This window comes from Caretta caretta, chromosome 9, assembly GCF_965140235.1.
Source record: "Caretta caretta isolate rCarCar2 chromosome 9, rCarCar1.hap1, whole genome shotgun sequence".
NCBI lineage: Eukaryota > Metazoa > Chordata > Testudines > Cheloniidae > Caretta > Caretta caretta.
In genome coordinates this window covers 14,478,676-14,502,556 of record NC_134214.1, presented here as the reverse complement: position 1 = coordinate 14,502,556, position 23,881 = coordinate 14,478,676, and the positions used below count along the sequence as shown (strand labels likewise).

The window sequence follows — 23,881 nt, the reverse complement described above, 5'->3', positions numbered from 1 at the left end:
CTGTTGCTTTTGAGCAGAGGAATACGGGGGCTCAGGAATTCTGGATTCTGTTCTAGGTTCTGGAGGGGAGTGTTCTCTTGTGGTTACAGACACTTCCATTGCTAAAAAGTATATCTAACAAATGTTTTAACACTTTTATATGTAATTCTGTAATTATAAAGTACACACATACATCTCACAAAAATACTGTATGTATATGTATGTAAAAACAACGAGGAGTGTTGTGGCACCTTAAAGACTAACAGATTTATTTGGGCATAAGTTTTTGTGGGTAAAAAACCCACTTCTTCAGATGCTTTGGGCTTCTGGGCTCACCATTCTTTATAAAAATGCCCATTCTCTGGTTTCTTCCCAAGTCAGTGTTGTTTTGTAGATACTGAGTTTCAAGATTATGAATTAGTATGACACATAGTGTACTGCATAGTAAATCTTTTGGACATGAGGGCCTACTGAAGTCAATGTGAGTCTCTTCGTTAAAGGCAGTGGACTAGAGATTAGGCCCTTTGAGGGCAACTGTCTGTCATTGGAGAGCATTGCAAAGCCCATATCAATAAACTAATATGAATGAGTAACTGATGAGGCATGAACTTGAGATCTTGGACACCTTTTAAATATACTGTTTGCTTCGTTCCTAATAAAGGAACTCTTCTACACTATATAGCTCTTGGGAATAGTACGTTTACTATCGAACTTGATTATCCATTCTTTCAGATGTGCGTATACATCCATACTGTAAACATAAAACATAAAATTAAAAGGGTATACCCCAAATTAAAAAAACATAGTAAGAGAACCAAAAAAGTGCCACCGTGGTTAACCAGCAAAGAAAAAGAAGCAGTGGGAGGCAAAAAGGCATCCTTTAAAAAGTTGAATCCTAGTGAGGAAAATAGAAAGGAGCATAAACACTGGCAAATGAAGTGTAAAAATATAATTATGAAAGCCAAAAAAGAATTTGAAGAAGAGCTAGTCACAGGCTCAAAGTAATAGCAAAAAAAATTTTAAGTACATCAGAAGCAGGAAGCCTGCTAAACAACCAGAGGGGCCACTGGACAATTGAGATGCTAAAGGAGCACTCAAGGATGATAAAGCCATTGCGGAGAAACTAAATCAATTCTTTGCATCGGTCTTCACAGCTGAGGATTCCCAAACCTAAGCCATTCTTTTTAGGTGACAAGTCTGAGGAACTATCCCAGATTGAGGTGTCATTAGAGGAGGTTTTGGAAAAAATTGATAACCTAAACAGTAATTAGTCACGAGGACGAGATGGTATTCACCCAAGAGTTCTGAAGGAACTCAAATGTGAAATTACAGAACTACTAACTGTAGTCTGTAACCTATCATTTAGATCAGCTTCTGTACCAAATGACCGGAGGTAGCTAATGTGACACCAATTTTTAAAAAGAACTCCAAAGGAGACCCTGGCAATTACAGGGCGGTAAAGCCTGACTTCATACCAGGCAACCTGGTAGAAACTTTAGTAAACAATAAAATTGTCAGACACATAGATGAACATAATTTATTGGGGAAGAGTCAACATGGATTTTGTAAAGGGAAATCATGCCTCGCTAATCTACTAGAATTCTTTGAGGGGGTCAACAAGCATGTGGACAGGGTGGAATCCAGTGGATACAGTGTACTTAGATTTTCAGAAAACTTGTGACAAGGTCCCTTACCCAAGTCTCTTAAGCAAAGTAAGCTGTCATGGGATAAGAGGGAAGGTCCTCTCATAGATTGGAGACTAGTTAAAAGATAGGAAACAAAGGGTAGGAATAATTGGTCAGTTTTCAGAATGTAGAGAGGTAAATAGTGGTGTCCACCAGGGGTCTGTACTGGGCCCAGTCCTATTCAACATATTCATAAATGATCTGGAAAAAGGGGTAAACAGGTGGCAAAATTTGCAGATGATACAAAACTTCTCAAGATAGCTAAGCCCCAGGCAAACTGCAAAGACTTACAAAGGGATCTCTCAAAACTGGGTGACTGGGGAACAAAAAGGCAGATGAAATGCAGTGTTGATAAGTGCAAAGTAATGCATGTTGGAAAACATAATCCCAGCTATAGATATAAAATGATGGGCTCTAAATTACCTATTACCACTCAAGAAAGAGATTTTGGAGTCATTGTGAATAGTTCTCTGAAAACATCCACTCAATGTGCCGCAGCAGTCATAAAAGCGAACAGAATGCTGGGAATCATTAAGAAAGGGATAGATAATAAAACAGAAAAAAGATATATTGGAATTGGAAAAGGTTCAGAAAAGGGCAACAAAAATGATCAAGGGTATGGAACGGCTACCATATGAGGAGAGATTAATAAGACTAGGACTTTTCAGCTTGGAAAAGAGAGGACCAAGAGGGGATATGATTGAGGTTTGTAAAATTATGACTGGCATGGAGAAAGTAAATAAGCAAGTGTTATTTACTCCTTCTCTTAACACAAGAACTCGGGGTCACCAAATAAAATTAATAGGCAGCAAGTTTAATCCAAGCAAAAGGAAGTATTTTTTCACACAGTCTGTGGAACTCTTTGCCAGAGGATGTTGTGAAGGCCAAGACTATAACAGGGTTCAAAAAAGAACTAGATGAATTCATGGAGGATAGGTCCGTCAATGGCTATGAGCAAGGATGGGCAGGGATGGTTTGCCAGAAGCTGGGAATGTGTGACAGGGGATGGATCACTTGATTATTATCTGTTCTATTCATTCCCTCTGAGGCACCAGGCATTGGCCACTGTTGGAAAGACAGGATACTGGGCTAGATGGACTTTTGGTCTGACCCAGTATGGCCGCTCTTATGTTCTTATTTTCTAATGTGTTATAGTAAGAGTTTGATGTAATAATCATTATGGGGTCTGATTCACCATTGTGTTACTCCAGTTTTATACTGGTGTATCTTCACTGAAACTTTTATATATACCAGGCAGCAGCTGCCAAGACCAAGACTCTGAAATACAGAAAACCTGCCCAGTCTTTGTCAGCATTGAAAATACAGTTGTTCAACTAAATGTAAAATTAATTAAACTGACCCCTTTATTTTCAAAGTACTAAACAGTGCTTTAGTTCTAGGACTCCCATTAAACTCAGTAGAAGCTGCATGGCTAAAATTCCACATAATTTGAAAATGTAAGGATAAGAGTCTCAAAGCCTGAAACTGCCAAGCAATGTAGAGCTCAAAGTGGTACTGCAAATAATGGGCAGTGAGTGATTAGTACTTGAAGAGATTTCATTAAATTGGCCAACATACCTGGCTGCATTAAAGAAACCGAGGCACAGATCCTGTTGTGGTTTATGTAGCCATTCATTATACCCAGTGCTGATGTCAAGCTGACCACTGTAAATAGAGGGGTTCTGCTGAAAAAATATTTTGTGATCATGAGAATAAAGACTGTATCATAATGATACTCACAAAGGGGCCAAACTGAGGTTACACAGGCAACCATAATTCTGGCATTTCCTAACTTTTGAGTGCTTGACTGCACATCCTTAACGTTCTTTTACCGTAGACTTTTTGGTATATAATATTGATATTATTTATCTTGTTTGCATACTCCATCTTATATTCACCCTTGACAAAGAATTGGGGAGAAGAACAAGGAAAGAGAAAATCAGGTCATCAGATCTTACCATTTTTAAGACTGATTCCCGAAAGTTACCAATAAGTGACTTACAGTATCAAAGTAAACATCTTTCATAATGTGTACTGGTATCACTAGTGTGCAGCCACTTCTGTGGTGGGATGCAGTAGCAATTTAATGATGCACAGCAACATTACACAACAGTTTAGGGAAGGAAGTGGACTAGAGAGAGAAAGAGAGACACTACAGAGGAAATTTAGGTAGGCAGGATGTACTTCCCAGCTTGAAATCTGGCCAGAATACCAAGGTTAACACACTTAGTCCTGCAAAACACTTCAAGTACTGACCAGGCCTAATCCTGTTTCATCTGTGAAATCTGAAGAAGTCATAACCCAAGGGAAGTATGGGGACAGACATTGCATAGGTATTTATTTACTATATCACAGAAATAATATTGGTTGTGGGTGTAATGTTTATATCGTGTATAAGTCTTGCCCTAACATTACCACTCTGGGGCGCTGTTAGGTGAATTATGAGCCAAGCACTTTGGGAAACCTTTGTTGAGTTCAGCAATGAGAACACTCAGATGCATCATGTTTTTTATAACTTACTCTCTGCTTTTAAGTACCATGCAACATAAGGGCCAGGTGTAGTGTGCCAGTTGTTTAATTAAAAGGACTATTTTACCATCCACTAATTAAAGCCAAAACAAAAATGCAAAAATTGGATTATAGGGGGCACAGTTTAGTGAATATTCATCTTCAAATAAGAGAACTGTCATGTAAGATATAAATATCCAGTCAAAAGCTACAGTTCAGGAAATAATATGCTTTATATAAGTGACAACTTTTTCATTTGTTTCATGCAGAGAGGGAGTGAACATTTTGTTAGGAAACTGAATTTTTAGATTCACTTTATTCATTAATATTGTATGCTTTAGAGTAGATGAAAGTACAGATTTGTCGGTCAGTGCACACAGTGCCAGAATTAAGATAACTGAGTTCTCACTAAGCATAGAAGACATCACCAAAGAAAATATATATCGCTTGATTCTCCACTGCCATGCCTCTTGTTTTGTCATTTACCCCGGTGAAAGTGAATTTCTAAATGTTACCATGCTGTTTTGACAGCATTTTACACCAACTTTTGGAAAGGTAAAATATGTATTTAAGTTGCAAATGAGTGACAAATCAAGCCCAAACAGTAGAAATGTCTATATACATGTTGGATAAACTTATTTAATGATTGGTACAGTAACTGAGAGCAGAAATATGGTCCATTCTCATTAAAAAAAGAGAAATTCATTACAATGTTATTGTCTGAAAGACCTAAACTTTAAGTCAGGATCTTCAGCATTAAGTTTCCATAAACATCTGTAACTAAGCCCCAGAATTTGCCACCTTTTGAACTCTCAAGTCTGTGAACTGTAATTTTGGGGTGCATAAGTTATCTCTTCTAGCAAAAAATATATCATTGTCTATTCAGTCATGAGAATGACTCTAAAAACCTACAGGAATATTAAAATTGTCTGTTAAATTCTATAGAACTTTTGCATAAGGATCAGCAAAATAGTGTCACGGAAAATCTGAGGCAGCTTTTCACCATTCATATTGAGTTTTTGAACTTGGTTGGTTGGAGCTGATCATGTGGTGCAAGGATCCTCTTCAGCTTCAGGACCACATCCTGTATCTTAGCACCCAGCAGACAGCACACCCTTCTGTTCTCTGGATCAGCTCTGGTTACAGGCCTGTCTATTCTTCTCAGTAAGGAGTCCCCAATCATGTAGACCTGCCTTTTCCTGGTGATGGTGCGATTCTCCGGTCTATCCCCTGTTCCCTCTGGCTGCAAGTCCTCTCGATTCCTTTTCTCCCTTGCAATCCTCTGCAACCCATCCCGTATCCTCCTGGGGCTCATATTTGGTGTTGTTATCTCCATTGACTCTTCCCCTCTTCCTATAGAACTAGCTGCTCTTCTCTTCTTCCTTTCCCTCCCACCTTCAGTGACCATCTGCTGTGCCCCTTCATTTTTCAACTCCGCAAACCTGTTCTTGAGCTCTATTTCTCCTTCACTAGCCCATCTTTTCCTCTGCCTGGTTCTCTTAATCACATGCTTCAACTGTCCACTTTCCTCACCCAGCAGTCTCCCTTCAGAGTTCTTCCATCTGCAAGTCTGAGCTTTTCCCTTCAGCCTCCTCATGTCTTTGCTCCATCATCTGCTCAAACCCCCTTCTAAACTCAACCAGAGTTTCCACCCGCATCTCCAATCCTCTGATCTTTTCTTCCATCAGCTCTATCAGGCGGCACTTCATGCAGACAAAACTCTTTTCAGGTACCCCCTCCAGGATCATGTACATGCCGCAGCTTCCACATCCAGTCATCTTCATGGTGTCTTCCACTGCTTGGGTCACTACCACTGCTGTCTCTGTATCTGTCATAGCCTTCCCACCTAAGTCCTGTTAGTCTGGGAAACACAAACCAAACCAAAACACCACCACCCACAGCAAAACAAACCCCCAACGAGCACCACAACACGGCCAGACCACCACACACTCCCTTCACTAGCTTATCTGTACCTTTGCCTGGTGCTCCTAGTCTTCCTCCCAAACTTCCCTTGCAAACTCCCACTCAAACTGCCCTGTTTACAGCTCTGTTTGCTGGCTCCTCTGCCGCTGCCTGACTGGCTGGCTACCTTTATAGGACCCCTAATCAGAGAAGCCGCCCCCTAATCAGGGCTCAGCTTCTCTCCCAGCACACTGCCCCTACCAGCCTCTACAAATGCCTTCTCCTCCAACAGAACTCTCACTCAAACTCCCCTGTTTACAGCTCTGTTTGCAGGCTCCTGTGCCGCTGCAGCTGTCTGTACAGTACTTTAAAAAGTGTCCAAACTAGAATTTCAAAGATGAATGCATGGTATCTGAGACTCAGAGGGATATGCTAGCACAATATGTCACCAGCCACTTCACTGCTTAAGAGGCCATGTCAGATTCTGGAGTTGAGAGAAGGACTGGACTCCCCAACACCAATGCTGTGTCACCAGGAGGAGACAATCTGGTGCCTGTACCAGGAGGAAAAAGACTTGTGAGCCTGGGGATGAAAGGTGGCCCATTGGTAGGGAGATCAAGGTTCAGTTCTCTGCTCCACCACATACTTTGGGTATGACCTTGGGCAAGTCGCTTGGTTTTTCTGTGGTTCAGTTCCCCATCTGTAAAATGGGGAAAATAGCACTGCCCTACTTCACAGGGGTGTTGTGAGGATAAATACACTAAAGATTGTTAGGTGCTGATACTATTATGATGGGTAGCAGCTAAGCACCACAGATACACAGGGCTGGGAGACTTTGCTTAATGTCGAAAAGGAACAGACTTTAACTGAAGATTGGCCAGAGGGCTAATTGCTCAAACTCAGAATTGCCTGTCCATTAGGAAGAGACATTGGACAACATGCTGCAGGTGGGGGAGGTGGGAAACTATGCACAGGGAGGTACAGTAACCCCATAAGAACAGGTTATCCTCTACCTGCCTACTGCAGGGTTTCTCACACCTTGCTCTGAAGCATCTGATACTGGCCATTGTGCCAGACAAGACACAATGTTGGTCTCATTTATTAGGCAAGTGACAAGCTATGACTTCTGTTTTACTGCTAAACTGTTTTATTGTCATTTCATCCTCACAACTCACCCATTTATCCATTTTGTCCACCAGTTGCATCCTATCTACATTGCAGATTGACGCTCTCTGGGACAGGGACTCTTTGCTACTTGTCTGTACAACACTTAGCACAAGGCCCTGAGCCATGATTGGGGTTCCTCGGCGCTTCCAAAGTGAAAATAACAACAACAATAATCTGTTATCGTTTCCGGGATTTTGTGTGGGCATCCCTTACACTCATCTCAGTGTTCCTTATTCCCACATATGCACCCACTGACTTCAGTTAAATTATATGCATGAATGAGGATCATTCATGTGTATACTGGCCTTAAACTCCACCTCATGGTAATTGTACTTACTGACTTTTTAATGGCTACTATATAAACACATTTTAAAATGATAAATAACCAAAATAAACAGATACCATTATGTGGTCTCTGTGGGTAAATTATGACATTTATTGTAATCCATTGTGGATAAGATTTCTACCTCGGGACCTAATTCTGCCACCTTTACTCATAGGATTTTACTAAACACATAGTGTCATTTAATTTCAGTTATTCATCATGAGTAAGTGTGGCAGAATTAGGTCCTAAGTAACTAACATAAGTAATTTCTAATGGGACCAAATACAGAAAGAGAGTGTAAAATGGTTTTGTACTGTTTAATTAATGTACCATCTGTTTAGGGAAATTAGCACAGATTAAATTTCAGACTAACTCACCTGAGGCTGTGAAAGTTCCACTTGAGTCTGTGGTGTTTGGTTAACAGTGTTAAAAATATATTGGCACTATTTTATGTAATATGTGACTATTGCCAGTCTGAATCCATTTTACAGTAAAACAGAATAATAGAAATGAAGGGCTGGAAGGGACCTTGAGAGGTCATATAATCCAGCCTCCTGTGCTGACACAGGACCATCCTGCCTAGACCATTGCTGAGAGTTTTTGTGTAACCAGTTCTTAAAAACCTCCAGTTATGGCGATTCCATAACTTCCTTTGGAAGCTTAATCCAGTGCTTAACTATCCTAATTGATAGAAAGTTTTACTTAATATCTGACTTAAATCTTCCTTGCTGCCGATTAAGCCAATTACTTCTTGTCCTGCCTTCAGTTGATATGGAGAACAATTGATCAGCCATCCTCTTTAGAACAGCCCTTAACATATGTGGTCCCCCCTTCAGTCTTCTTTTCTCGGGACTAAACATGCCCAATTTTTTTAACTTTTCCTCATAGGTGAGGTTTTTTAAACTTTTTATCATTTTTATAGTTCTCTGGACTCTGTCGAATTTCTCCCCTTATTCCTAAAGTATGGCACCCAGAACTAGACACTTGGCTCCAGCTGAGGCCTAACTAGGGATGAGGAGAGCAGGAAAATTACCTACTATATCCTACATTTGACACTTCTGTTCATACATGCCAGAATGATATTAGCCTTTTTCACAACTGCATCGCATTGTTGACTCATATTCAATTTGTGATCTACCGCATCTTTTTCAGCAGTACGACCACACCTCATTTTGTAGTTGTGCATTTAATTTTTCTTTCCTAAGTGTAGTACTTTGCACTTCTCTTTATTATATTTCATCTTACTGATTTCAGACCCATTCTCCAATTTGTCAAGGTCCTTGTGAAGTCTCATCCTGTCCACTAAAGTGCTTGCAACCTCTCCCATCTTAGTATCATCTGCAAATTTTATAAGTATTGTAACAGGGTCAGGCCAGATGGCTACAGGAAAGTGATAGAAGGCAGATATATTAGCCCCAGGTTAAGTAGGTCCCTTTTCCCTGGATAAGGTAACAGGGAAGATTCCAGAACAATCAGGAACTTTCTGGAAATAAATTAAGGCAGACAGGCTGATTAGAACACCTGCAGCCAATCAAGAAGTTGCTAGAATCAATTGAGGCAGGCTAATCAGGGCACCTGGGTTTAAAAAGGAGCTCACTTCAGTGTGTGTAAGGAGCTGGGAGCAAGAAGTGCAAGAAGCTGAGAGTGAGAAGGTGTACTACTGGAAGACTGAGAAGAACAAGCATTATCAGACATCAGGAGGAAGGTCCTGTGGTGAGAATAAAGAAGGTGTTGGGAGGAGGCCATGGGGAAGTGGCCCAGGGAGTTGTAGCTGTCATGCAGCTGTTGCAGCAGCCACTGTAGACAGCTGCAATCCACAGGGCCCTGGGTTGGAACCCGGAGTAGAGGGTGGGCCTGGGTTCCCCTCCATCCCTACTTGATACTGGAGGAGTTGAACTGGACTGTGGGTTCCACCAGAGGGGAAGGTCTCTGGCCTGTTCCCTGATCCACTAGGTGGATCAGCAGAGACTGTTGGGATTGTTCTTCTTCCTTTCCCCATGCTGGCCAGTGATGAATGAAACTGAGTGAATGGCAGATTTGAGCCACGAAAGTGGCCAAACTGAGGGCTGCCGTGAACCTCTGAGGTGAGAAAATCCGCCAATAAGTGTAGGACCCACCAAGGCAGAGGAGGAACTTTGTCACACTATACTCTCCATTCCACTATCCAAGCCATTAATTAAAATGTGGAATAGTACCAGACCCAGGGCTGACCCCTGTGGGGCCTACTAGATATGTCCTCCCAAAGGCACAAGATACCAGAGTTTCACTGGAATACTTCTAGATCAAAGGCCAGGAGGTGTGGGGAGCAGGGAGGAGAGAGGTTACTCTTTGCCATAGGATTTCTCAGTAAATTGAAAAAAACATTCTTGTCCTCCTGTGACAGCTTTTTGTTATAGTTGGCAATTTTATGTAAATTCAGTGTTTGTTTTGTGCTAAGAATTTGCTTCCCGAGACCTCCCTTTCTTATTCTTTTTGGTGACAGTAGAATGGTTACAATTTAGCTTCTGCTGCTGATGGGTGTTTTTTTAGCTTTAAGATGTCTCATTTAGTCTGGTTGTGAACAACTGAAGAATGTGAAAAACTTAGTCCTCCTACTCAAAGATCAGGCAATTATGTTTGTTTCCATATGTGTTATTTCAAATATAATTGTAGGGTAGGTTTTATATGTAGTGTTGGTTTCTAAAATACCTAAAGAATCCATGAATCATTGACTTACATATTATGACATATACATATTTTTTGTTTTATACCTTTTGAATTTCCTCCCTGTAGTGCTTTATCTGCCTCTTTGTTCTTCTGGTAGAAAGAGGGAGGGGCAGCTAGGCATATCATCTGATGCTTTTCTGAACCAATGATGCTCTCTGATCAGTCAGCACTGAGCAAACGGAGTTTACAAAACAGAGCAACTTCTGAAATAATATACTGGCACTGAATGCAAAATCTGCCATTCAGCTGTACAGCACAACACTGAACACTTCCGTATGTCACTTTCATTTTATGTGTCACAGGAGCATAAAACTTTTATGTGGACAGATCTGTCCAGAAAAAAAGACCAGTTTCAGTACTTCACATTAGCTCAAGTATATACATAGGTTTCTTTTTGAAAGTCTGCATCCATCATGTACTTCAGCCTCTGGTCATCACATGGACGGACAGTTGTCTTAAGCATCAATTATGCTCTGCTATTCATAAAATATAATTTATTTTATGAATTGTCACCACAACTACAGTTGTTACAATGAACATCACTTGCAACTGCAGCACACATGACCTTTTGCTGTCCACAGAGGTCAGAAACATATGGAGTTCCTCTTCTGGTGTAAATTGGTGTGACTTCATTACTCCACTAAAGGAACTTTGATGCACACCAGCTGAGACTCTCACCCATCCACTAAACAGCCAAGTGATGATATCAAAACATTGCATGTGCCTTTTTTAAAACTGAGGATTGGCAATGCCCTTGACACTAATAGGAAGAGTGAAATACACAAGGGAAGATGGCTGCAAATCAACAAATCTACCCCAGGACTCACCTGGGCAGTGGAAGTGTCAGAAACAGCATAAAAATAAATGATTTTTCCTGATGTTAATGGAAATTATCTCATTGTTTTAGAAAACATTTATTAGGGCTCTAGTCTCCACTCAGTAGTGTATGGTTTTATACATTAGCATAATGGGAAGTTAGTTACCTACATGCACTTAGGTGACACCAGGGTCTCATCAGCAGGGTATACTTTAAACTTTATTACAGCATTCTTTAACTAAAAAATAATAATGGCAAAAATGCATCCCTTTGTCAGCAATTGAATGAAATTAATAAACGTTTGAAACCTTTAAGTAACTAGAAAATGAGCTCAAGGTTCTTTGCGGTCACTGGTTAATGAAGCTCTATTAGGTGCCGTTTGAATGAAGTCAAAAAATTGACACGTGGTGTGTGTAAAAAAAGCATTTCTTATGATTTAAAATGTCAGTGTGGCTATTGTGACCATGTTTTTGAATAGGATCAGGATGCTGGGTTCAGTCAGAGAGGGGGCCCCAAAATTGAGACTCCCACTACTTTGCTCAGCAAGTATTCCAGAGACCTTCTTTCAGTCAATCGGTAATTTTTTCACGGACGACATCTAATCTATGAGTATAAATTACTTGCACTCTTATTATTCCTTAATTGAAGTGCACCAATGTGAAATTACCATAGATGTTGCTGGAATGATTCTAGCCTCAATTAACTTGGGTGGAACTGAAGCCTTCCCCTTCCTCCAAACTGGGGACTAATGTTTGACATGTATTTATTTAAATTCTTGCTACAAAATTAGAAAGAAGATCTGTGTGTGATCAGGTGTTTTATAATTATGTTCTTGAGCAAAATGCAGGGTTTGTACATACTACTTGTATTTTAATGTATAAACTTTGCATGCTACTGTTTTGCTCAACAGATGTGCAGACAGCGGTAGCTTAATCTCTTGGGATTTTGTTTGTGAAGAATACTTTAATAGCAGTCATTTTTTTCTAAAGTGGCATTTACAGCCTGTTATTTTTATTTCAAAAAGCTGCATTCAGGATCATCCCCTTTCAAATTTTGCTATACGGCTTCCAGACTTTAATTCACAAAATGTGAATAAAATGTGGATTGCAATGGGGGGAAATCATTTGGAATAGCTATTACATCTTACATTAACCAATGGTAAATACAGAAGCTGCAGAGAGTAAAGCGTCCATGACAGTAAAGCATCCATGGTAGACCAGGATGTTTGGTAGGAAAAAGCAGGCATGTGATGTGGCACAGTAACTTCTTAATTACTTGATATTTTTGGCTACCAATGATCACAACTAAAGTACTGAAAACTGAAGACCAAAGAGTTAGAGATGATGCCTCAAATATTGGTAAACTGTCAGGGTCCTTGTCACCATTCCTGGTGCACAGTTCATATAATGATGGATGCAGTATAACAATCTAGATAAGTAGGTAAGTCCATAGATTAGATAGATCCCTGACCAGGGGGCTATATCCCTTTGTTTGAATAAGAATAGACATAGTAGCTCTGTCCTCATGAACACAAATGCCAATCGTGCTAACCTGCTTTCTTTGTGGTGGATCTGTGTGATAAGGACTGGTATCTGTTTCACCTAGCCTCCTTTTTCCTTTAAAATTCAGGGCTGAAATTGAATTGATGTTTTATCTACCCACCTACTTTATGAAAATTGGTGCCCATTCTTCTTAAAAGAAAGCTAAAATAACTATAAATTGAGCTGTTGCCAACTGGCAATATTTTTGATAAAAGACAGATTTGCTGTGGAGTTGTTTTTAAGTGACAGAGTGCTCTCTTGTAGTCTCTCTTTCTCTCTCATTTTCCTAAGTCTTGGGTACCATAGCACATTAGCTAGTGTGGGTTCCAGACCACAGGAAGGTCATAAGGTCGGTCAACTATGCAGTCCCTCTAGGGAGTGAGGTAAATTGTTGCCATAGCAGTAAAAGAATTGCTATGCATTCTGTAGGGATGTTAAGCCAAAAAAAAATAAAAGAGTGTTTACTCAAGTGTGTTTCAACAAGTATGTCTCAGAATGAATGACTGATCTCAAAGAATAAGATATAGTGTGATGGGTTGGGTCACAGAAACCCCCTTGGGACTGCCACCTGATGTGCTGAGACTACCTCTGAGCCCGTTCTCCCTGGCAGCTTGGGACTTCAGTACCCAGTCTTGTTGAGCCAGACGTGCTAGCCTGCTACAAGCACAGACCCAGGTCTCAACTACGTCCCCCACAAGCTGCAGACTTAACTGAAAACAGCTTAAGAAGTGCTCCTGTCTCTAGCACCCAGAAATCCAGTTCCCAATGGGATCCAAACCCCAAATAAATCTGTCTTACTCTGTATAAAACTTATACAGGGTAAACTCATAAATCGTTCACCCTCGATAACACTGATAGAGAGATGTGCACAGCTGTTTGCTCCCCCAGGTATTAATTACTTGCTCTGGGTTAATTAATAAGTAAACAGTGATTTTATTAAATCTAAAAAGTAGGATTTAAGTGGTTCCAAGTAATAACAGACAGAACAAAGTAAATTACCAAGCAAAATAAAACAAATACACGCAAGTCTAAACCTAATACAGTAAGAAACAAAATGCAGGCAAATCTCACCCTCAGAGATGTTCTAATAAGCTTCATTCACAGACTAGACTCCTTCCTAGTCTGAGTCCAGCAATCACTCTCCTTCCCCCTCCCCCCCCCCCCCGTAGTTACTGTCCTTTGTTCCAGTTTCTTTCAGGCATCTCTTTGGTGTGGAGAGGTTATCTTCTGAGCCAGCTGAAGACAAAATGGAAGGGTTTCCAGGGCCTTTTATATTCTTTCTCTTGTGGGCAGAAACCCTTTTGTTCTCCTGTGCAAAATCACAGCAACAAGATGGAGTCTATAGCCACCTGGGCAAGTCACATGTCTATGAATGATTCAGCTTTTTGCAGGCCGACTCCATTGTTTACATGTTAGTTTGAATGTTCCCAGGAAAGCTCAGATGTGGATTGGCATCTCCCAAAACCCATTGTCAGTTAAGTGTTTCTTGATTGGGCACTTACTGAAAATAGTCCTTTCTCAAGAAGCTGACCAAATGCTTCACTGAGGCTACCTAGAATCAAACAAATGCATAGCCAATATTCATAGCTTCAAATATAACAATGATATATGCATACAAATAGGATGAATATATTCAGTAGATCATAACCTTTGCAAAGATATGTTACATGGCATATCTAGCATAAAACATATTCCAGTTATTTACACTCATAATCATATTTCTAAAAAGCATTATGGGGTGCAATGTCACATATAGTATAATTAAACTAGACATAATTTTTAAAAAGAGATGCTTACGTCTTTATTTTTAACTTGATTATTTAACTCATGGTAATACAGTATGAGTATGTCAATGTTTTCAAAAAGCAAACTCTGAGGTTCACATTAGCACCTGAATTTCTGAACTCAATTGGATGATTGCACATTCCAATGGCTGTTTAGGATCTAACTACATTTGTGCATGCTATTACAGTAATTGCACACACATTTTTGCAGGCAGATTCCTGACCTCCCTTTCTTCAAATCTGACTCATCAGGTTATATACTAACATTGGATCCTCATCACAGAGCCTCCCAATGTTGAGTTACTATTGTATCAAAGAACCTGAAAGTGGCTTGTTCTTCACATTTTTAAAGCATTGTTATAAGAATGACCACCAAAAGTGTCAATCTGCATTTCACCATCTCATCGATCCATATGCATTTTCAAAAGCCTTCAGAAGTGATTAATACTAACCAAAATCCATATTAACAGCCAGATCAGCCACTACAAATCCAAGATTATTTCATGTTTTAACATGAGAGAAAACTGTTCTGCGGCCCTGCAGAGATCAGCAGAAGTTTTCAATTTAAAGACATTACTAAGCAAATCTAAACTGGACCAATGCACATTCTAAACAGTCGCATGTCTAATTAACTGTCCCATGACACAATAAACTAAAATGAACATTTTCAATTTACGGTCAGTAGGAGCTGGGGATGAATCAGGCTGCCTGAATATAAATTTAAGTGCCTCTGTTTGGCCTAAAATCCCATCCTCCACAGCATCTTCTAACCATGAGAGCTCTGTCAACCTACCATTTTTCATTTGGGAAAATTTTTTCTGCGAAAGCTGAAATTTCATAAAAATTGAAGTTCTTGGCAAGTGCACAAGTTTGGGTTATTTTCTGGTCTCTTCTCAAAACTGATTTAAATTCCCAATGTTTTAAAGGGCTTCCCGTATGGATCAGATTATAGAATAAGAACCTCATTTCGTCACAGATTCTTAAGGAAAAGGAAACAGCTGGATGGGAAGGGAGACTTTTTCAGCAGATCTCGGCTCTTTTATTATAAAGATTCTTGACCTTATAGAGTTGAGAAGGCTTTTGACTCCATGTCTATCCAGTGTTTATTGATATTCTCCATTACACCAAGCTATCATGGCCCATAGTTGTTCTACCCAATAATATCCAGTAAGGTCTGAACGTTCCAGTCCTTCATGTATAATTCGGTCAATATGTAATATGCCATGTGTCCATTTTTGCCACTGAAAATTGATTCTCATGTTGCTCAGTAGGCAAGGGGTAGGCATTTGATTCAATGTTCTGTGTACTGCCTAACACCATATCTTGGTATTTGAGATTGATAGGATTGGAATAGTGGGGCAACCATGATATAATTATGAGAGAAAAAGAGGTAAAGCCTTCTTCAAGGAAACTGTTTTCTCCCACTAAATAGGCAAGTGACAAAATATGGCATCCTGAAAATATTTCAGGTGGGAGTTTCAAATCTCCTAAGAACATTGGATTAACCCTGCTCCAATTGAAAGTAAAACTCCCCATTAACTTTATGGGAGGAGAGTTAGGCCAGCATTACAAATCTCACCCATTATGTTTGTGAGTTGGTGGTTTATTTTTAGGGATTTGGTTGGGGCTGTGTTTAGGTTGGGGATGGTCTGTGTTCCAAAGGATTTGTATATGATTGATTTTTTTTTGTATTATACACATTACCCTGCTATTAGGATTTGCTTTGGGCCATGTTGTCTCATAGGAACTATTGGTTTTATTTTTATTAAGGTTTTCAGAGGTGTTGGGTTATGAGAGCATTGTTATTGTTTTATTTACTGTGGAGCACTCTTCCATTGACATAGCTGCATTTACACTGTGGGTTTTGTTGGCATAGCTGTTTCAGTCAGGAGTAGGGTTTTATTCATAACCCTGACCAAGGTAGCTGCCAATATAACTTTTCAGTGTAGACCAAGCCTAAGATCCAAAGTAGAGGAAGTTTCTTTCCTTGTTTTAAAGGACTCCAGTGGCTGGGGCTTTTTTTGTGTCACCTGTGACACTAAAAGAAAATGAGGAATAAAACCCAAAGGAGGCGGAATTTCTTTTTGTTGTTTCAAAGACTGCCACAGCTGTAGCATTTTTGTGACCCCTGGCCTATCCCACCAACACTACTCAAAAGGAGTTGGCACCCAATAGTGCACCTTAGAGATCCTCATAATTTGTAAAAACATAGATGAGAATTAATTCAATGCTATGCTTTTCTCCATGAGTACTTTCAGAATGCTAGGCTGAGCCAAAAGGGTACCATTTTCTTTTAAGTGCCTATATTTAGCATGTGGACCTTTCGCAATTAGCTGATTAGGTTCTACAAATAGTTGTTTTGGCAGCAGGAATGGGGATTTCCTGAGGCCAACTACTTGTGCAGTAGTGCTGAATACTGGACTTGTTAAGAAATCCTACCTCCCAGCTGCAGCACGTTAGGGTCCAGTAAGTTAATGAGTTAGTGCAGTTGCTTTGCATTGCTCATAATATGGCTTATTGTTCGTAAGCTTAACTTTTCAATACTGTTCTTCCAAAAGCAAAACTGAAATGATGTAGATAAAATAGCTGAACTGTTTCCTAGTATTTACAGGTTGAGTAAGGCTGTGTGTGAATATTGGGATATCTTTTTGGAGTCCAAAACGTTTTTCAAGTCAGCCATGTTCACACCCCTTTCTATTCACTTTTCCATGAACTTTTATAGGGATAGATTTTATTACAATAACTCTTAGGTAATGGCTGTTCTTTGCGCCAAATCTTCTAATTACCTACAAACAAGGGCATAGCCTATTTGTCTGAAAGATGCTTGCCCCCAGTTTATAACATTTCAGTCATGAAATTGCAGAGCATAAACAATACCATATGACTTAATTGACCAGTGACACACAATGAATATTTAAAATACATATACAAGGTGAATGTTTACGTACAATTCAGAGATTGAAATATGTTCACATACATGGTTTGCTGAACAGCTACATAGAATCCATATCTGTTCATTGATATTTTGCAATCAGCAATAAACATGTATCCTGCAGTTTGCCCAGGTACAATGGTGACCCAGGTCTCCGTACTGCTTTATTAATCTCATTTTCTACTTACAAATCCAAAATAAAATTAGTATCTCTAGAGCTGCTTATGTGATCCTTCAAGATGCAGGTTGCTATGTAAGTGTAAGTTCCGTCAGTGTCCATTCCATCGTTGACAGTCAATAAAGAATGTATCTGCTTATTAATCCTAAAACATATAATGATTTAGTCTGTTTTTGAACATCTCACAGAACTAAAATAAAATCCTTCAGTTCTTAAATCATTCACCTACTTGTAATCTGTATGTGTTTGGCATGAATCTACAGAAATAGGAAGACTCTCCACTTGTATTACAATCACACTGTCTTTTGCATATAAAATGCATTTGATACAAGAAATAAGTTCGAGCAACATTTTCAGAAGCCTTGTTTATAAGATCTGGAACCTGATATGTGTTGCAGACACCTGATTGTGGAGGAAGACTTTTTAAATTCATTTTATGTTTTATGGACTCTTTCTACTTTTTCAGTATTGTGATTCCTAGTTTGCTAGTTGCTTTATCCCTTCTCCATTAGTAAAATATTCTGTTAATATTAAGGATATGCTGCCTGTGTAGCTGCAAGCCCCATTCCAGAGCCTGGCAGCTGCAACACAATGCCATCCAAGATCGCCTGGTCAGAGCCATCCTGCCACCCATAGGGAAGGTTGCCGTGAACTCCACCATCCCCGGAACCAACAGCCAACTGCGATTGGACAGCGTCATCACCAACAAGGACCAGAAGAAGATCATCATGGTGGATGTCACAGTGCCCTTCGAGAATAGGACCCTGGCTTTCCACAATGCCCAAGCTCAAAAGGAGGAGAAATACTCCCCTCTTGCCAAAACCTTGAGAGCTAAGGGTTACCAGGTTCAGACACACGCGCTGATTGTCAGAGCCTTGGGCGCATGGGACCCCAGTTACGAGTGAGTGTTGAGAGAATGCGGAATCGGTCAGTGCTATGCTCGGCTGCAGCAACTCATGGTGTCGGACGTCATCAGATGGTTAAGCTAGACTGCCAATGAGAAGCGCAGTCAGGAAAGTAACCGAAATACTTTCCTCATGGATTGTATTTTCTAAATGGACAACTTACCCGAAATGCTCAATTACTGAGGGACAATCTTTACTCATTGATATATTTTGCTTTCCACAACCAACTCTCTGTACAACTTTTCATGAGTGATGTACCCGAGTACTTAGACTCTAATATCTAAACTATATTGTTAAATTTATTCACCTAAATTTGGGTTATTGCTGATTATGTACTATATGTATCATATGACTTTTTAAAACAAACTTTGTATTTATGGATAATCTAAGCACTGTACCCAGATGTAGAAACACTCTTTTCTCAACCTATGTATTATATAATTTTTTTAACATTAGCTTTAATAAAAGAATTTAATCTGAGACTAGGAATCCGGTGTAACTAAATTGAACAAAATATGCCAATTAGATGTTGTATATAAGGTCTTAACACTGGAGAACTGCTGGCCTAGCATTTTATATCTCTAGCCTGTTCCTTCCCTGGGCAATAAAGCTCAGCACTGACCTAAAACAAACAAATGCACCTCTAAATGTAGCATAGCTCAGATCTCTCTGCAGCAAGGCCTATTAGCTTTCCATGTAGTTTACAGTTGGGGAAGGTCTGTTAGAATGAATGTGAGAGCATTTGACTGAACACTAAATTAGTGCTATTCATCTGAAGTCAAAATAGAAGACTAGAGCAATGAACAATAGTCATGTGTATTATAAATATTTGTTTATTACTGTAGAATTTTAGTAATACTAACTAGTAACAGGTTTCAGAGTAACAGCCGTGTTAGTCTGTATTCGCAAAAAGAAAAGGAGTACTTGTGGCACCTTAGAGACTAACCAATTTATTTGAGCATGAGCTTTCGTGAGCTACAGCTCACTTCATCGGATGCATACCGTGGAAACTGCAGCAGACTTTATATACACACAGAGAATATGAAACAATACCTCCTCCCACCCCACTGTCCTGCTGGTAATAGCTTATCTAAGCTATTATTATTATTAAGCTATTATTATTAAGCTATAGCTGTAGCTGCTCAAATAAATTGGTTAGTCTCTAAGGTGCCACAAGTACTCCTTTTCTTTTTTAACTAGTAACAGTGATTAGGCATAATCTGACAAAACAGAACATATCAGGTACAGTGGACCAAAGTCTGCCCTCACTCACCAGTCGTTAAGTCATTGGAGTGACTCTGGACTTACTGTGGTGTAACTGTGCGCAGAAATTAGTCTAGTACTTCTTTTCCTATTATATTATACATAACTTGCTGTTGTCATCCCACATTATGAAAAAGGCTGGACAAATAGGACATCTCCATTTGACCATCACGAGCTGTCTGAAAATTTCACCCAGCCCAATAAGAATTAAATGTGTAATGAAATCTAGTCTAAACAGTGTTACTTGTTTTAAATGAAAGTTTGGCTTCTTTTGCATACTAATAATTATAGTAATAAAAAATAGTGGACTGCTGTCCTCTAGAAAGGTTATATATATTTATATATATATATATATATAAATATATAATTTAATCTGATTGTGCTTCTGCTTTTACTATTGGTCTAGCAGGTGAAGATCTACATCTGCAAGCTCAGATTCATATCTGTCTCTCTTAAACAAAGTTTAAGAACAGACTAAGGGATGGTCCAAGTTCCGTAGCCACCCCCAGCCAGCACTGGGGATTGAACTGGGGAGCAGAAGAGCTAAAAGCATGAAGCTCGCCAGCTTGAGTCGAGAAGCACATTCCGTAGCTTGGGGCTGTAACACATTCACATCTTCTGTGGATAAAGTGCATGGGGACTACTGACCAATGTGTTATTCACATCGCAAGAACTGCAGTTACTGACTTTCTGCCTGAGAAGAAGGGGATTTGATATTGGGAAGGCGAGTGATAGAGGAATAGAAGTGAAAGAATGAAAAAAAAGGGGTAAGGGCCTGTTGAAAGGGAAAGGCTGCCAATAGGGAATTAAGCATAAAGGGAAGAGGAGCAGTAGCTGAATGTCCAAAAGGGTATGGGGGAACTAGAAGGTGGAATGGAGCCTTCTTATCTTGTCATCTCTTCCCCCAACCCATGCTGGGCAACTGTTATTTGGCTGCAGATGAATATCAGTATTTTGGTCAAAATTTATCTAAGTTCTTGTTCAGTAGAAGCCACATGATTGTACAACTCTGAATTAAATATCTTGTCACAACCTTCAGGATTAAGAGTTCACACTTGGGTGCCTAAAATTTGGCACATTGTAAAAAAAAAAAAAAAAAAAGTGACCTGTTTTTCGGAGAGTGTGGACATCCCAGCTCAAAATTACTTCTTTCAGAGTTGAATGTGCTCAGCCTCTCTGTACATCAGAACACTTGTATTTAGGTGCCTAACTCTGGACCTGTTCCAATGCCGGTGAAGTCAGTAGGAGTCTTTTAATTGACTTCAGCGGGTGTGGAATCAAGTCCTTTATTACAAAGCTTGAAATCATGGCCTTAATGTTGCTATGCATTAAGAGAAGAAATATTCTGAAACCTTTCTTCTCTTGCATTGTATCCATTTCTCACTGGAAAGGTGCATCAATTACAGTAAAGCCTGATCCTCCTCTGTTGGCTTTTACTACACATTGTGTTCTGTATTTCTGCAGTCACTCTCCTGTTGACTTCTAGAGTCAATGGTCATCTCTCTCTATCTATGTAACAGGGTCCATAAACTCAGCTTCTCCCTGTTTAAGCCCTGGTATTTTGGGTAACAAAAGGGATATTTTTAAAAGGACATAGTAGCTAGCTGTAATAAATAAGGAATCTTTTTTCTTCCTTCCCCATCAATATAATACACAGTTATTATTCTGAATTTAAGTCTTAAGAGCTGCATGTATTGCTGTTGATGTGACAGTGTGAGTGATGAGGTTGTTAGAGAATGTTGTATGCTTTCTTCTGGAAAAGTACTGTAAACTTTTTTGTTTAGCATGGTGATCTCTGCATCAAAGGAGAGTTAAATTAGTGTAACTTTAAGTAGAACAGAGGACCCACTAATATGTAGTTCATGTAGAGATAATTGCTTTAATGGTGGTACTTCTCTACAGGGCCCTCATTGAAAGGCTGTTACATTGTCCATTTTGTGTGCGTGAAATCAGTTTCATACACAAATGGAGGCTTTTGGTTTTCCTTAAAATGCTGATATTATTTAAACCTTTGCTCAAAAGACTTTATAAGCTGTGCATGAGACCAACGGGACCCATGGGGTCCAAGATAAAAACGAATAGGATCTTTTCTCGGATGTGTTTATTGTTCAGCTTTTAGAGTCCGCTGCCTAATGGTAACAATCACAAGTCTTTAATAAACAAAAAACCGAAATTCCTGTGCTGACTACAGGAAAAGCATTCTTTCTCCACCTGATACAATTCCCAAATGACTATGAGGAAACAAGTTATGTGCTCCCTGGTTTACATCTAAGCTCCTATCTATTTAATGCTAGGGGGTTACTAGAGAAGCTCAAATTGCCTTGTGTTTCCTTTAATGCAGACTCAGTTAACCCAGGTTAGTGGACGTGGGTTGGAGCTCAGGGAGTAGGAGAGTCACTCAGGTTGTACAGCTCTGTCTGTCCTCTGACATAAATTGAATCTTTTTGGGAGTAAAGCGAATGGGAGAGAAAAGAGGAAAAAAGGAGGCAATGTGGTAATACAGGGAGTACCTACACCACAATCAATGGATTGCAAAATTGAGCAGTCACCCCTCTGGCATGCACCAAACACACATCTGCATATGCAGATTGGGTCCCAGCTGACTCCTATGCTTACATAAATTGCTGCAAAACGGGCATGCACCAAGTTTTTCAGACATAATCCTTTTAACACACACAGTCAGAAGCTAAACATTTGACCTTACAAATGTTGTGGTGTTCTATTCAAATTTGTGTTATTATTTTTTGTTAGTTGCATTCCAATAGTGCCCACAATGAGAAAGGAACTGCTCACATACAGAAAAACATGGTCCCTTCCCCAAAGATTTTACTCTCAATGTATTACTATTAAAGCCATAGGTCCTTACTGACTTATTTCCAGTCTCATTCTGCAATGAGCATATTATCCTGTATTGTACCTATACAATTCTCACATTCATTTATCATTGTTAATATTACAATGAACAGCAAAGGATTTACTGTAGCGAGGATGAGTCACTTGTAAATTATTGCCAAGTGGATATAAAAAATGATGTATTTACAGAGTACTTAGCTCCATTTACATTTGAAACATTACTGAGAAGATAACAGAGCAACAAGCGTAATCTGAGGAGCGTATGCTAAACCTTTTCTCTTGTTCCTTTACATTTGCAGGTTTCTTGAGTACTGGGGATCAAGCAGCAAAAGGAAACTATGGCCTCCTTGATCTAATCCAGGCTTTGCGATGGACTAGTGAAAATATTGGGTTCTTTGGTGGTGACCCATTAAGAATAACTGTTTTTGGATCCGGTGCAGGTGGTTCATGCGTCAATCTATTGACTTTATCCCATTATTCTGAAGGTAACCGTTGGAGCAATTCAACCAAAGGTATTATGCAGGTTGCAAATATTGACAATTTTGGTGTCTGCATGCCACCACCATTAGTACTATGTGATGCTCTGTATTTCTCTCTCTGTTTCTATGGCCTGCTGAGTTCAACTCAGTAATAATCTGGCTTTTTAAAGGCTGTAATAGCTGCCTTTCTCCTCAACTCTTCTGTGCACGTTTAAATTTGGGGTGACTTTCTTTCTGTTTCTTTGTGGAGCTTCGTAGAAACACGTTTGCAACAGACTTCTGAACAGCACACGCACAGTACATCATTTTTGTCTCTTTTCTTTCCTACCTAAGGGTGTCCTCTTTGGAAAACCAGTCGGTGATGCTCACAGTAGATGAGGTCGACTATATTCAATCAGTCATCAAAGGCATGTTTAGTTTCTCATGAGGAGCAGGATTTAAAGAAAAATAAAACGACATGGTTCCTGTTTTCAAGCTAGTGGCTGAGATGCTTCACAGTATTATCTAGTGGGAAGGGGAAAGTGCCTAGTTCAGAAATCTTTTGTCTGAAACTGCATGAATTTCACTTGCTGTCTTCTGAGAAAAGAATGTTTGCATGCGTGAGCCAAAATTGTCAAAGCATCAAGGTCACAAATTAATTTTTTTTGCCTATATGTGTTTTTTCTAATCTATAACTAACACCTCTTCTCTAATTAAGTTAAGGCAAACAGCAGGAAATTTAAAATGTTGTTTGAGTACAAAAAACTTTTTTTCCTTCCATTTTGGCTCCAGAGTTCCACACACTTTTTTTCTCATTTGCACGGCCACTGCTTATTGATCACATTGCTTCTCTAACACCATCCTGTCATTATCCGTTT

The 23,881-nt window shown here is 39.5% G+C and overlaps 1 protein-coding gene across 13 annotated transcripts in view; it reads left to right on the top strand.

Moving 5' to 3' along the window:
• Positions 1 to 23,881, top strand: part of NLGN1 (neuroligin 1) — a 581,547-nt gene that overhangs the window by 548,202 nt on the left and 9,464 nt on the right. For 10 of the 13 annotated variants that reach the window (XM_048862807.2, XM_048862812.2, XM_075132105.1 and 7 more), the window contains one exon: positions 22,845 to 23,057. In XM_048862807.2, the coding sequence (XP_048718764.1) occupies positions 22,845 to 23,057 (213 nt within the window). The remainder of the gene's footprint in view (positions 1 to 22,844; positions 23,058 to 23,881) is intronic. The other 3 variants (XM_048862818.2, XM_048862815.2, XM_048862813.2) reach the window with 1 other exon arrangement.